This window comes from Aspergillus tubingensis (assembly GCF_013340325.1).
Source record: "Aspergillus tubingensis WU-2223L DNA, scaffold_9, whole genome shotgun sequence".
Taxonomy (NCBI): domain Eukaryota; kingdom Fungi; phylum Ascomycota; class Eurotiomycetes; order Eurotiales; family Aspergillaceae; genus Aspergillus; species Aspergillus tubingensis.
In genome coordinates, this window is record NW_023336283.1 from 1,821,374 (window position 1) to 1,834,499 (window position 13,126).

General features: G+C 50.1%; 5 protein-coding genes across 5 annotated transcripts; 1 reads left to right on the forward strand and 4 right to left on the reverse strand.

The window, feature by feature from the left end:
• Nucleotides 1-19: 19 nt before the first annotated feature.
• Nucleotides 20-4,115, reverse strand: AtWU_08674 (ABC transporter ATP-binding protein; the record flags this gene model as incomplete). Its single annotated transcript, XM_035503782.1, has 5 exons — nucleotides 20-272; nucleotides 328-443; nucleotides 509-2,470; nucleotides 2,529-3,724; nucleotides 3,797-4,115. The coding sequence occupies 5 exons, from the start codon at nucleotides 4,113-4,115 to the stop codon at nucleotides 20-22; spliced, it is 3,846 nt and encodes a 1,281-aa protein (XP_035359675.1).
• A 380-nt stretch (nucleotides 4,116-4,495) lies between these two features.
• AtWU_08675 (squalene cyclase) lies at nucleotides 4,496-6,079 on the reverse strand (the record flags this gene model as incomplete). Its single annotated transcript, XM_035503783.1, has 2 exons — nucleotides 4,496-5,776; nucleotides 5,855-6,079. 2 exons carry the CDS (start codon nucleotides 6,077-6,079, stop codon nucleotides 4,496-4,498), a joined length of 1,506 nt encoding a protein of 501 aa, XP_035359676.1.
• A 1,478-nt stretch (nucleotides 6,080-7,557) lies between these two features.
• Nucleotides 7,558-9,561, reverse strand: AtWU_08676 (terpene cyclase/mutase family protein; the record flags this gene model as incomplete). Its single annotated transcript, XM_035503784.1, has 1 exon — nucleotides 7,558-9,561. The coding sequence occupies one exon, from the start codon at nucleotides 9,559-9,561 to the stop codon at nucleotides 7,558-7,560; it is 2,004 nt and encodes a 667-aa protein (XP_035359677.1).
• A 404-nt stretch (nucleotides 9,562-9,965) lies between these two features.
• Nucleotides 9,966-11,637, forward strand: AtWU_08677 (cytochrome P450 monooxygenase afumB; the record flags this gene model as incomplete). The annotated part of the gene is made up of 3 exons (XM_035503785.1): nucleotides 9,966-11,109; nucleotides 11,166-11,432; nucleotides 11,489-11,637. 3 exons carry the CDS (start codon nucleotides 9,966-9,968, stop codon nucleotides 11,635-11,637), a joined length of 1,560 nt encoding a protein of 519 aa, XP_035359678.1.
• A 324-nt stretch (nucleotides 11,638-11,961) lies between these two features.
• On the reverse strand, nucleotides 11,962-12,959 carry AtWU_08678 (short-chain dehydrogenase/reductase; the record flags this gene model as incomplete). Its single annotated transcript, XM_035503786.1, has 3 exons — nucleotides 11,962-12,030; nucleotides 12,101-12,450; nucleotides 12,515-12,959. 3 exons carry the CDS (start codon nucleotides 12,957-12,959, stop codon nucleotides 11,962-11,964), a joined length of 864 nt encoding a protein of 287 aa, XP_035359679.1.
• Nucleotides 12,960-13,126: the final 167 nt, after the last annotated feature.

The window sequence follows — 13,126 nt, forward strand, 5'->3', positions numbered from 1 at the left end:
TACACTCTCAACTTCCAGTTCATGCTTCCCCCATCAGCGACTGTAACCTGGCCATCTGCCAATATTCACCCCCGAGTTGCATCAATTTCTTGTGGCTGCCTCTTTCTACAATCTGCCCATGCTTGAATACTAGGATCTCATCAGCATCGACAATCGTCTTTAGTCGATGGGCGATAGCGATGACTGTTCGCCCTTTCATCACGCGCTGAATTGTCCTCTGGACTAGTTCCTCTGAGGCGGAGTCCAGGGCAGAGGTTGCCTCATCAAGTAGACTGAGAAGTGTCAATTCCGCTGATTAAGGGTTTTGCTATTGTAAGGGGCACTTACAGAATCTTTGGTCGACATAGAAGCGCCTTCGCGATGGCCATGCGCTGGCGCTGCCCCCCAGACAGGGTCGATCCGTTTGCCATGATGGGGGTGCTTAAACCTTGGGGGAGTGACAGCTGACACAAGAAACGAAATAGTCAGACTTTGTAACAAGGGGATAGGAAGAGTTGAGAACGCCTACCACAAAATCGGCTAACCCAACGTCCTTTAGAGCGGCCAAAATCTCGGCGTCTGATACAACCAGCTCACCACTCTGCAGGCAGTCGCGCAGGTCTTCACCAATCAGACAAGGGTTTTGGTCGACCAGTGCTAGATACCCTCGATAACTGTCGAGGTCATAGTGTTCAATGGACATATCATCTAGTGCTATTGCGCCAGATTCGCTGGGATAGAAGCGCTCCAGCAAATTTATCACTGAACTCTTCCCGCTGCCTGTAGCACCAACAAGAGCAATAAAGGCACCCGCTGGCACGTCGAGACTGACATCGTTCAGGGCTATTCGAGATTGATGGCTTGGATATTTGAAATTGACGCGTCGCAGCGAAACGTTTGCGGTGATACTTGGCACGTCAGCGTTGCCATTATTCAATTTCCTGTAGGCGGCTGACGATATTCCGGCTTGCATCAGCTTCTCCAGTCGAGCAGCAGCAGCTTTAGAGCCTACAATGTCAGGAGCATGTGCTAAAAGCACGGACGCAGACTGAGATCCCCACATTGTGGCTGCAAAGCAGATGAAGAATTGCTGTACAGTGTATTCGCCAGTCGCGATTAGGTGTGTGCCGCCGTACCAGAAAACGAAAGCAATGCTCATCACGCGGAGGGAAGTGGTGCACGCATACGTCGCGGCAAACATGAACCAGTATTTGCCTTGGCTGTCTCGACGACTTTCACTTTCGAACGATGCGCTGATGGTCCTCTGCAGACCGAGGACTGTTACAGTCTTGATGGCAGAAAGAGCTTCATGTGCAATGGCCACAGCACCGGTATCGCGCGTGATGTGTTTTTGTACCTGCGCCACTGCATGGTATTGCATGAAGCTGGAAAAAACTACTAATGGGACCGTTGCTGTCGCAGCAAGACCAAGCTTCCACCCAAAGCTACACCCGATGGTAATTCCTGTTGCAAGCATGACAATGCTTTCAGCCACAAGCCCCAGTGATGTTCCCGAAATGCCAGTGATTTGCCGAGGTCCAGATGAAAGGAAGCTGACCAATGCACCAATCGAGTTGTCTTTGTCCTGGAAGAAGGAGAGATCGTTCACAATTAAATGCTTAAACAACTGCGAGCGGGCTCGGAGAACCAACTGTGATGCGGACACGGCAAAGCAATATCCACGTACAGTATAAACCACAAATGCGATAATACCGAGGGTAAGATACATAGAGGCCCAAAATTGAACATTATGTCCACCGGTACTGAGGTTAGGATTGATCATTGACATGATCCCGTTACCGAAGAAGATCGCTTGAACAGGATAGGTTATTCCAGCCAAAACGCTGAAGCTCACACCAGCGACTGTATAGGGCAACTCTGGTCTATTGAAGCTCCAAATTCGTCTGGCACTGCTACTGAACGACCGTACTGCTAATGGGCCGTCGTCTGGTATATCCACCATATCAAAATTGACCAAGGTATCTTTGGAATATTCATCGTGAGCGCCCAACGAATGGGGCCTTTGGCTGATAAGCCTGTCGTCCTCTGATCGGTGGGGTGTTTCAAGCGCCTGATATCTCACTAATTCTCGGTACATCGCAGATGTACTCAACAACTCTGAATGGGAGCCCTGACCTAGGATTTGACCGTCCTTCATGACGATGATTTTATCGGCATTCTGGACTGTCGACAGCCGATGGGCTATTATTAGGGTAGTTCGTCCTGAGGCGGCGTTGTCCAGCGCCTCCTGCACTGCTTTTTCACACCGACTGTCAAGTGCAGCTGTGGCCTCATCCAGCAGTAATATTGCTGGTTGAGATATGATTGCGCGGGCAATAGCAAGACGCTGCTTCTGGCCCCCTGAGAGATTCGATCCATGTGCCCCAACTATGGTGTTGTACTCTTCGGGCAGACTCGCAACGAAGTCGTGAATTTGGGCAACTTTGGCCGCCTCGATTACCAGCTTTCGTATCGCGTTTGCGTCCATATCCTGCATCACAAAATCAGTATAAGAGACTGAGAGGCAGAAAATGATAGTTTTGAAGCACCTCAGCTGCAGCTTCGGGAAGCCCATATGCGATGTTATCGAGTATTGATGCACGGAACAAAGTCACGTCTTGACCGACATACCCAATCTGCGATCTTAGCCACGAGACATTCATAGCATCAATTGGCTCGCCATCCAGCATGATCCGACCGCTGTGAGGATGGTACAGTCGTTCCAGAAGGGCAAACACGGTTGATTTCCCAGACCCGGATGGTCCCACAAACGCTACAGTATGCCCGGCAGGCACAACGAAATTGACATCTTTTAGAACCTCCCCTTCAGGTCGCGAAGGATATGTAAAGTGTACACCTTCGAAGCTAATCTCCCCCCTGACCCCACTGTGCATCACCCCGGTACATGCAGAAGGATCTATGGGTGACTTCCGCTCAATGACAGAAAAGACACGGCTGGCGGCCGCGTTGGCCTGGGTGATGTTGACAATGGCTGGCAATGCTTGGCTGAGCATTCCACCCGCCACGGCCATTGCGTACATGATAGTCAGAACTTCCGGAATAGTGCAACGCCCTTGGCGGAGAAGATGATTAGCCTGCCAGAACTTGGCAATCGTCAGCAGGTACTCATCTGGCTGTCGCAAGAAATCGTAAGGAGACAATATACATACACCCAACCCATTAGCCCAGTGCAAAAGCATAAAAGATCCCGCAACCAGCATTCCAAAAATGAAGCGCTCCCGAAAGTCCAATTGCGCTGGACGTCGCAACGCCTCGTAATACCTTTTACCATATCTTTCCTGGCTCCGATAAGCAATGACACTTCTCATAGCGCTGAGCACTTCCTGGGCCAGATTATCTGCTCTAACGTACTGAGCCAGACCCATTCGCTGTGTTACACTCAGAAAACCCCCCATCACCCCAATAATCGTAAGCAAAGCAAATGGCTGAGATAACATAATGCCCGCGAAGCGCGCATTCTGAACAAACGCACAAACAGCAGCCACCACAAAGCCAGACAGCCCAGAAAGAAGCTCACCAACTTTCTGCGAGATACCCGCCTGAATCAACTTCATATCCTGATCCATATGAGACGTCAGCTCGCCCACCCCGACTACATCGAAATAAGCCATGTTCTGCCGCAAAGCCGAAGCGAGGTATTTCTGCTGAAGCTTTCGCGAGAGTTTCTCTCCAATGATATTGAAGCCAAACATGCTGATGGCGGTTGTGACTAGAGACCCGATTGCTGCGTTGCTGCGTCAGATCGTACGTAGCAGGATAACCAACTAAACTGGTTCAAATCGACATGGATTCCTACCAATATATACCAAGTAGAGAGCAAGATGTTGAACGCGATCTCGGATTTCGTCCGGTGTATTACTGTCTCCGGTGATGAACTCGCGCGCAAAGTTCCCGTATACGACGGTTACTAGAGGCATTGCTGCGCCCGCGGCTATGGCGCAGCATGCCGATAAGAATAGCAGACATAGCTGGGATGCGTTGGCGCTTCGGTAAATGGTGAGGATGTTGGCGGTGCTCTGCTCTATATGGATTTGAGACTGGATACTAATTTCTGTCGTATGTGTTGTGTCAGCAGTGGGCTGGATAACCTTGAGGGGGATCCCCTGGTTGGACATGCTTATGCGTAAGTAGCTTGGTCCCCCCAAGGGCGCTGGAATCAAAGGCCGAATGGTGTCCGGGCGATCGGGTCCATTTATTTATAGGGACTAAAGTAAGATGTGATGGTTACGTGGGTCGCGGCATTCACATACCTGAACAAGGTTGGTAAAGACCATTAGTGTTATTTATCATTGTGGACCTTGGAATTTGCTAACCCACTAAAACTGCCAGATATTCCTGTTTGTTTCCAGTGGCTGAATAACTTCATATGATTAATCTGAAAGGAAGTAATAGTGCCCGAACCCACTGTGTCAGAGTAGTTCTCCGGAGTAGTTCTTTCCAGATTTAGGCCCACTAGCCTCAGGCTCATGGTACTAGCTAATTCGCTCGACACACATCATTCTCGCTCATCCAGCTTCAGCAACGCTACCAACTGTCTATGGATAACTGCCCACGCACCCGGTCGAGTCTTGAACAAAAGCCAATAGTCCCCCGCAGCATCCTTCCCAATAATCCTGACTACATTCCGGGTTGGGTATCCCTGACAGGTCTCGATGTCGTTGATATACGACGGTCTACCTAGAGCATGGGGCCGTTCGCTCAGAGGCACTCCCGGGGCCACCACGGCAGCCGAAAAGTCCAGCTCGAAATACCTGGCCTTGTGCTGATTCGTGCATGCCATGAATAGCAGATTGGCATCTCCGACAACTGGTGGTGTCCGAGTGAACGATGCCCTCTGCATGGATGTCATGGCTTGAACTTGTTCCTTTGTCCGGTGCTCCATGAGGGCTTTACGGTTTTTGGACGCCACATATGCGAGGCTAGCATCCTGAATCACCTGGCCTGCAACTAGCAGCGTGTAGGAATAGAAGAAGGCGTTACCAATGAATCCCGCGCCGCCAGTTGGGAACCACTCCTCAAAAAGCGCCCATACGTTGAAGACGTTCATGACCATGATGGTTCGATTTGGCGCCGGATTCAGAGCGGTGACAATAGTCCTCACCCACCACGCCATTACGACATCACCTTCACTCAGAAAGGGCGCCTTGTCCTCATTATCGGGGCTCATCGCAGCAAGCTCCTTCCGAGCGGATTCCTTCAGCCGTTCCACGCATCGTCTTGGTAGGCGAATGGGATGTTCCTCTTCTTGTTGATACCAGAACAGCTCCCATAGATACCGCAGCCCAAATATCACAAGGCTAAGTCCGCTAAGAGCGCGGTCAAAATTACTATAGGGCTTCACCGGGGCCTCTGTACCCAGTGTGCGCAGAGGATCATGCTCGAAAGGGATGAAAGGCGGTACTTCGTCTTCTCGACCCCGCAGAACAGCTATCCACGCGTTGAAGAATGTTGACCTCGCAATAGCATCGAACAGAGTATGAACATAGCTGACCGTCACAAGAGTCGCGTCCTGAAAGACAGAAACATGGATATGAAGTTGTGGCCGGTCGGTGTATATCCAGTCAGCCAGCTTACGAGGACTATCCGCATGGCGGACAATGGGAGCGAAGACAGCAGGCGAAGGCGAGAGAACCGATTGATCTTGGCCTGATTTTGGTAACTGTCTACCGAGTTCGTGCTCGGAGATGCGCAACCCATACTCGGTGGTGGTAAAGTTGTATGCGGGCCGCGCTTTGGTATACTCAGCGGGAATGTGGTATTCAAGGCGGTTTTGATCCTGAATTTGACAGAGCGTTAGCCTCATCAATCCTGACAGGAACTGGTTTGATGGATGGAGGGATCTTCATAACCATACATTCAGGCGCAGACGAGCTCCCAACTGGCTCCAGTCTCCAATCTCTGTCAAACGAGCCAAAGCAGCATCGAGCTTGCAGGCGTCCAGTACGTCGTCAAATCGGAAGGTGAAATCATGGCAGAGACGACGGAGATAGTCCAGGTCATCCCAGTACCGCAGAGGGACAACCTTGTCAGTGGGCACAGTTGCTGGCCGCGAACGAGTGAAGTTTGAAAAGAAATCCATCAGGATGTTGGGATATCGTGCAAGGCGAGAGCCAAAGAAGGAAGGGGGAGGGGGATGCAGAGAAAGAGAGGCATGTCAAGGACCCCCGGTCTCTCTACTTTTCTGCACGACCTGTCATTTTCATCTTCATCTTCATCTTCGTCTCCATTACGGCAGTCACACAAGGAGGGCAGGAGCAATGCTCGGAGTTCCACAGGAGGGGAAGCAAACACAACTCCATGCGCTCCGTCCCGTTCTCAATTATCCAATTGATCGATTTTGATCCACTTGAAGGAAGGGAGAATGGATGTGACGAAAAGATACTAACTTCATCCAGCACAATCATGCACCTCAGCCGCACGCCCCACTCGCCCCCGCAGAGCAGTATCCTCCTCGGAGGTCGAGATACTTGCACGCCCGCTGAAGAAAGCCCGTCCCTATCTACAATGTCTCACAGCATACCTACCGAAAAAAAAAAAAACCAATGATACTCAGGAAGTGCCTCACGATTCAAATCTGATCCATCCGTCGCAGTCCCACCACTACCTAACCGTATCGAGAAGGGAAGATCTCTTTTTTCAGCCCTTCAGCCCTGCTAGCTCAAGTGCTAGTAGCCCATACTACGACTCACCCACCAAATCCATCCGACTAAACAGACCCCCTTGTGATCCCGACCAAGGAAACGGAGTACTAGTATGCAGATACTATCCACATCCACTAGACTGACTTCCAAGTTTTAGTCTGCTCAGTCAAATCCCGATTTGAATCCGAGGAAACAGACAAACAAACCAGTATTTGTGCTACGTGTCTCATGCAGAATGTCTCGAGGTTCCTTGTTTTTCATCGAGTCATCTGCTACCAATCCACCCCGGGACTAATATCCGATCGCTTGAGTAGTAAGGGGCAATTACCGAGTGAGTATATACCAGTAATATCTCGCTGCATTATGCCGACTCAGCTCGGCTAATTAATTAAACAAAATCAAACTGGTGGCAGCTATGGCTGGGCCTTTGTCTCGCTTTTTTTTTCAAGAATGTCTCATTCATTCATGCATGATACGATAGGATCCGTCACAAATCTGTGAGTATTATCTTGATCCGGTGTTCAAGATTCTTGGTCATGATGCAGTGTTTCTGCATGTGCGTTCAAAAAGTCTATTTCTTGAAGAATGGTTACGGTGATGAAAGTTTATCTTAGGTTTGGACACATGTCGGCATTGCTGGAAATAAAAGAGAAAGAAACTTCCTACAGTTTAGCTAATTGCTTTTAAGGTTGCGCTGCTACCATGCTGCAAGGACGTACCGGGAAATGATCGAAGTATAAAAGTGTATTACAGAGATGTAAATATTGTTCATGATCGCGGCTGGTAAGCAATCAACTTGAATTCATAATCAATATATCGCCACAAAGTCTCTGTTTACATGGTCTTTACAGGATTTCTCAGAAACACAGACGCATGTGATCGATCGGGTGGCTGCGATCACCTCCTTGCGGCATCTTCAGGCGCGAACCCGACTCGCCTGCAAATAGCGCCCAAGGGCCATCATGGGGAAATAATGCCGATAGTAGTCGTAGCCCAGATAGAAATGATTGGGAAATCCTGTTCCCGTGTAGACCGCTTCGGGCCAGGAAGCTCCAATGCCCTTTTCTGGCTGTTGTGAACATACCAGCCACCGGATCCCACGCTCAATAGCAGGGTCAGTGAGGGGAAGGTGGGCCAATAGTCCCATTAGCGCCCATGCAGTCTGTGATGGAGTTGATTGCTGCTGCTGCTGAGTGCCTGTTGTTCGGTAGGATAGTAGCGGTTCGCCCCAACCGCCGTCGTCATTTTGTTTGGATTTTAGCCATTGTAGCGCCGGCGCCACTAGCCCACTGACTCGCTTGTCATCTTCCATGTAGTAAGCCAATCCGCACAGGGCATGAGACGTCCCATAGACGTAGTTACACCCCCATCGTCCGAACCAGGCGCCGTTGGCCTCTTGTGTGGATGCAAGGTATGTGATCCCCCGAGTGCATGCATGCCGTAACATTGGAGAAAGGACGGGCCTTTTCGATTCACGTCTCATCATCAAGCCGAAGGCTTCCAGAATCCGCCCAGTGATATCGGCACAGGAGGTATCGCACAAGCTGTCCATATCACTGAAGGGAATTTTGTTGAGGAACAGCTTATCATTTTCCACGTCAAAGGCAGCCCAGCCGCCATCAGGGTTCTGCATGCCGAGGATCCATGTTGCAGCGGCAATTACAGACTCCGAAGCGACAGATTGGGGATTCTGCTTCAGCTGAGCCAGAATGATGGCCGCGGTGTCGTCCACATCGGGATAGTGGCTATTCTCGTACTCGAAGCTAAACCCTCCGGGGGCTAGCTTAGGGCGGTAGATCCGCCAGTCCCCGCAGGGCTTCAGCAATTGGCGATTCCGGATCCAAGTGATGGCCTGCTGGAGGACGTGCTTATCGGGCGACATGGCATCGCAGAGCCCGATCGACATCAGAGCTGTGTCCCACACGGGAGAAACACATGCTTGGATCCGTTTGCCCGTCTCATCTTCCCAAGCAAAGTTCTCCAATGCTTGAATTCCAAGGCGGACTGGAGGGTCATCCAGCTCGTAGCCCTCTAGCACGAACGCATAAATACTGGCATGCATCGGAGGAAAGATCCCAGCCCAGTCACCAGTGGGCTCCTGGCGCTCGAGGATCCACTGTAGGCATTTTCGTCGGGCGTATGATCGGAGCAAAGGGACGGAACGGAGACCATTCAGGTAGTAAAGCAAGTTATCCACGACACTAAATGCAAGTCCTGTAAAGTCTCCTTGGCACAGCAGATCCCGGAGTGATGAGCCATACGGCACCATTTTGTCCGTCGGATTGAGCCATAGCTCATCTAGGTAGTCCTCCGGTAGCGCGTACACGGGCCGATGGTGGCAGATAATCAGCAGCGGGGCAATGGTTCCTCGGGCCCAGGACGCTAAAGTGTACATGTTGATTGGACAACTAGAAGGCAGAAGAATTAGCTCCACGGGCAGCTGGGGCACTGCATCCCATGGAAACAACCCGAAGGTTGCCAGGAAGATGCGAGTAAAAACGCGAACTTTTTCAGCGCCGCCCGCTTTGAGGACAAATGCGCGGGCTTGTTGCATGACTGGCATGTCCGGACTCGCCCCCAGCAACTTGAGTGCTAAGTAGGCTTCAGTCGTGGTCGATACGTCGCCTGGATACTCAGGTGCTAGGCCCCATGAGCCATCGCAGTTCTGCTGTGATAGTATATAGCGGCAGTAAGCCGCATTATCGGCTCTCAAGTCTAAGCCCAAAGCATGTCGAAGGAAGATGTATTCAGCCGTGATAGTGACATTGGACCTCAACTCCCCGCACCAATGCCCATCGGAGCGTATTGAACCAAGAGCATAATCGTTGGCAAGCTTCAGAGTATGCTCTACATCGGAACTAAGTTGCTCTTTCCTAGATGTTACCCCTTCTTCGTAGCCTTCTTTTCTCGAGGTCATCATAACAAAGTCGTAGTTCGTTTCAAAGTGAAAGTAGGAATTATGAAGATGTTGTAGTCGTAGTAGTAGCAGATAAATGTCTGTCAGACAGCATGAAGAAATGAGCCATATCGGATTTCTAGGCCTGCGGTAAGGAGACACTATGCAAATTTATAATAGTCGAGCATGTTTAGCGCATCCTAGTACCATGATGAAATTGGTGGGTCGCATATTAGGGCGCGGCTTCCCTTTTTGCCCTCCTTGTTTCTTCTGCTAACTACTTACCGTTAAGGAACTCAGGCCTGTTCACATGCAATACTCAGTCCCTTAATAGGCTAGTCATATGAGCATGACTTACTAAGTAGTATTACCCAGGGTAACTGCCGTCTGTCAGCATACGGGCCCTGCTTTGTCCTTGCTTTGTCACCATGCAGGATGCTCAAAGGACCGTTTCAAACATGACAGCACTCCTGCTACCCAGACTCTCCTACCCAGATAGTCTTCATCTGGCTTTGGCTGTGGTAGCTCTTGGTGTCACGATTGCCCTCTGGGTGAATAACTGCTACCGGAGCCGAAGATTGCGACGGTTTGAACAACTTCATGGCTGCCAGAAGCCGCCCAACGAAAGCGATCGCTTTTGGTATGACATCTTCGGAATCGCCAAGTCAATCGAGTTAGCATACCATTTTCGCCGCCGAACGTCTCTCTCGTACACAAATGCACTCTTCGAGAGATATGGGGAGACTTATGTCTCCAATGTCTTAGGATTTCGGCTGCTATTTACCTGCAACGCGGTCAATATCAAACATCTGCTTTCCACGGCATTTGTCGACTTCGATAGTTCTCCGTTGCGAAGGCCTTTGTTTGAGCCAATCACACCACATGGGATATTCACCCTTGACGGTGCGGGCTGGAAGACAAGCCGGGAACAGCTGCGAAGTCGGCTCTCCAACCTTCGTAAGGCCATCGATCTTAGCCTGTGTGAGCAGCACTTCCAAGCTTTTCTTCGGCACGTCCCTCCGGATGGACAATCCTTCGATATTCAGTCCTGCGCGTTTGGTCTGTCTTTAGACATGCAGACCTTGTTCTCCTTAGGAGAGTCTGTTGATGCTCTCAGCCCCACCCAGTCTCAAGAGAAGAAGCAATTCTTCGAGGACCTTCTTCTTGTTAAGAATAGAATCGTGCAAGATGGCTTCCGTGGCCCACTTCGACATTTAGTGCCCAAGCAAAGCTTTCTAAAGGCTTGCAAAAACGCACGAGGATATGTGATGAACTGCGTTATTAGAGGATTGGAAAGACAAGGGAGAGTGGACAAGGAGGTAGAACAGTGGCCTACGCTCAAACCACAAATGGATATAGGTGAAGTACCACAGCTTGCTGATCAAGCTTTAAGTATCCTACTCGCAAATGATAGCATGAGCACGACACTCTCGGGCCTGTTCTACTGTCTTGCTCAGAACGAGCGTGTTGTGCACAAGTTGCGAGCAAGCATCATTGACGCCATTGGACTGACACCTCCAACGTGGGGACAACTCGGCATGCTGCATTATGTCCGCTGGGTCCTTCAAGAAGGTTCGACACCTCTTTTGGCCATCTGAGTTCTACTATGCACTAACATAATATTCCAGCGATGAGACTATTCCCCCCAGTTGTTTTGAACGCGAGAGTGGCAAACAAGAATTCAACCTTGCCAACTGGAGGTGGGGCTCATGGTGACGCGCCGATTCTTGTCATGGAAGGAGACATTGTGGTTTTTTCCACCTGGGCTAGACATCGCTTAGGGCAGGATTTTGGTGAGGATCCTGGGGAGTTTCGTCCAGAACGATGGGAACAACTAAGTGGAGATATGGCTGGCTATATTCCGTTCAACAAGGGTCCTAGAATCTGCCCCGGCCGTAAGTCCCCTTCAGTTATGGTGATTCCCAGGATGCACTCGCTAACACAAGAGCAGAGCATTATGCTATGATTGTTCTCACGTACATTGTGGCCCGCATATTCCAAACCTTCTCGACCGTGTCGGATTATAATACTAAGCCGTGGACGGAAAGGATTAGCATGACTTTTGAGAACGAGAATGGGGTGCTAGTTGGGCTTAGCTAGGCTTCCTCATGCATGTGTAGTCAGTTTTGAACAATGGCCTTTGGCTGGTGAGAAAAAGAGATAGTGAACGAGAGCTGTTGTATATAATGAATTTTGCTCAAAGACAGCGAGGCTGGTCAGAAGCGATGGACTACTGGGAGGACCTCAAAAGCTCGTCAGGTGACTCCGTGATTGAATGGCCTAAAAGACAACTATATAAATGGCACCAAGATGCTGAAACTGACATGCTGAAAACCGGCACAAATATTACGCTGAAAATATCAGTAAGGCCACTTTACAACCCCTGCTACGCAGTCACGACTGTTGCGCAGCTATATTACAACTCTAAGCGTCTTTCTTCAGTCCACCTTCGATTGTTTTGAACACAGGAAACATTTTTCTCATCATCAAATCCTATCAAAGCAGTTAGCACGTTATCGATGCTAAGTAGATACTCTGCAACAAGCAATAAAAGGATGCTTACCACACCCCATTGCGGCAATAGCCACAATGCCCATTTCGCAGGGACAGCGCCTCCACCAACCCACAGCTTTCCTGACTCCTTCCTCTCCACTGCCTGGACCACCTTAGATGCATATGCGTACCTATCAACGCCGCTATCTTGCAAGCTTCCATCTCCCATTTTCTGAATAGCATCTTTTGCTCCGATGTAGTATGAGGTTTCTGGGACTTGGCGTTGAATGTAATTGTCGAAGAACTTGGTCTTCACACCACCGGTCATGAGAGTAATGGTGCGAACACCCAGCGGAGCCAGCTCCATACGCCAAGTCTCGCTGGCGCTCATAAAGGCCGCTTTCGAGGAATTGTACATGCCTTGAGTGAGGTACATTAGTCAGAGGATGCCAGTTCTGTGACTAAGGAGGAGGATTGGGCTTACTCATAAAGACAAATGGAAGAGCTCCATTCACTGATGTGTTGTTCACAACACACCCTTTGGACCTGATCAGTAGAGGAGCAAAGGCCTGCGTTATGGCGAAAGGAGCCCAGAAGTTCAGATCGAATAGCTTTTTGCCCTCCTCGATTGAGGTATCCATGGCGGGGAGGATGATGCTGCCTCCACTATTGTTTACCAGAACGTCAAGCTTGCCGCCAGTGGCTTTGGTCACCTTCTCCACTGCATTGGTGATGGAATTTGAATCCAGCACATCCAGGGTGAGGATGGTAGCGTTGGGAGAGTTGGTGAGTGTTTTGGGTGCCTTTGACGGGGTGCGCACAGTGGCAAAGACATGGTAACGGTGATCGTGGAAGGTCTCAGCCAGTGCAGCTCCGATGCCTCCATCGGAGCAGCCTGTGATAAGGACGGTCTTTTGGTCTGTGGACATGGTCCGGATTCTGAAGGAGTAAAACTGAGTCAGGCTTGTCTGGTAGTTAGAGAAAGAAGAGAAACTCACCATGAGAGACATCATGAGGGGGGTATTTATCTTATTTCCAACTTCCCAAGAAGGATAATAGTATAGTAGAATTGGTGTCACCGAGTGAATCCAGCGGG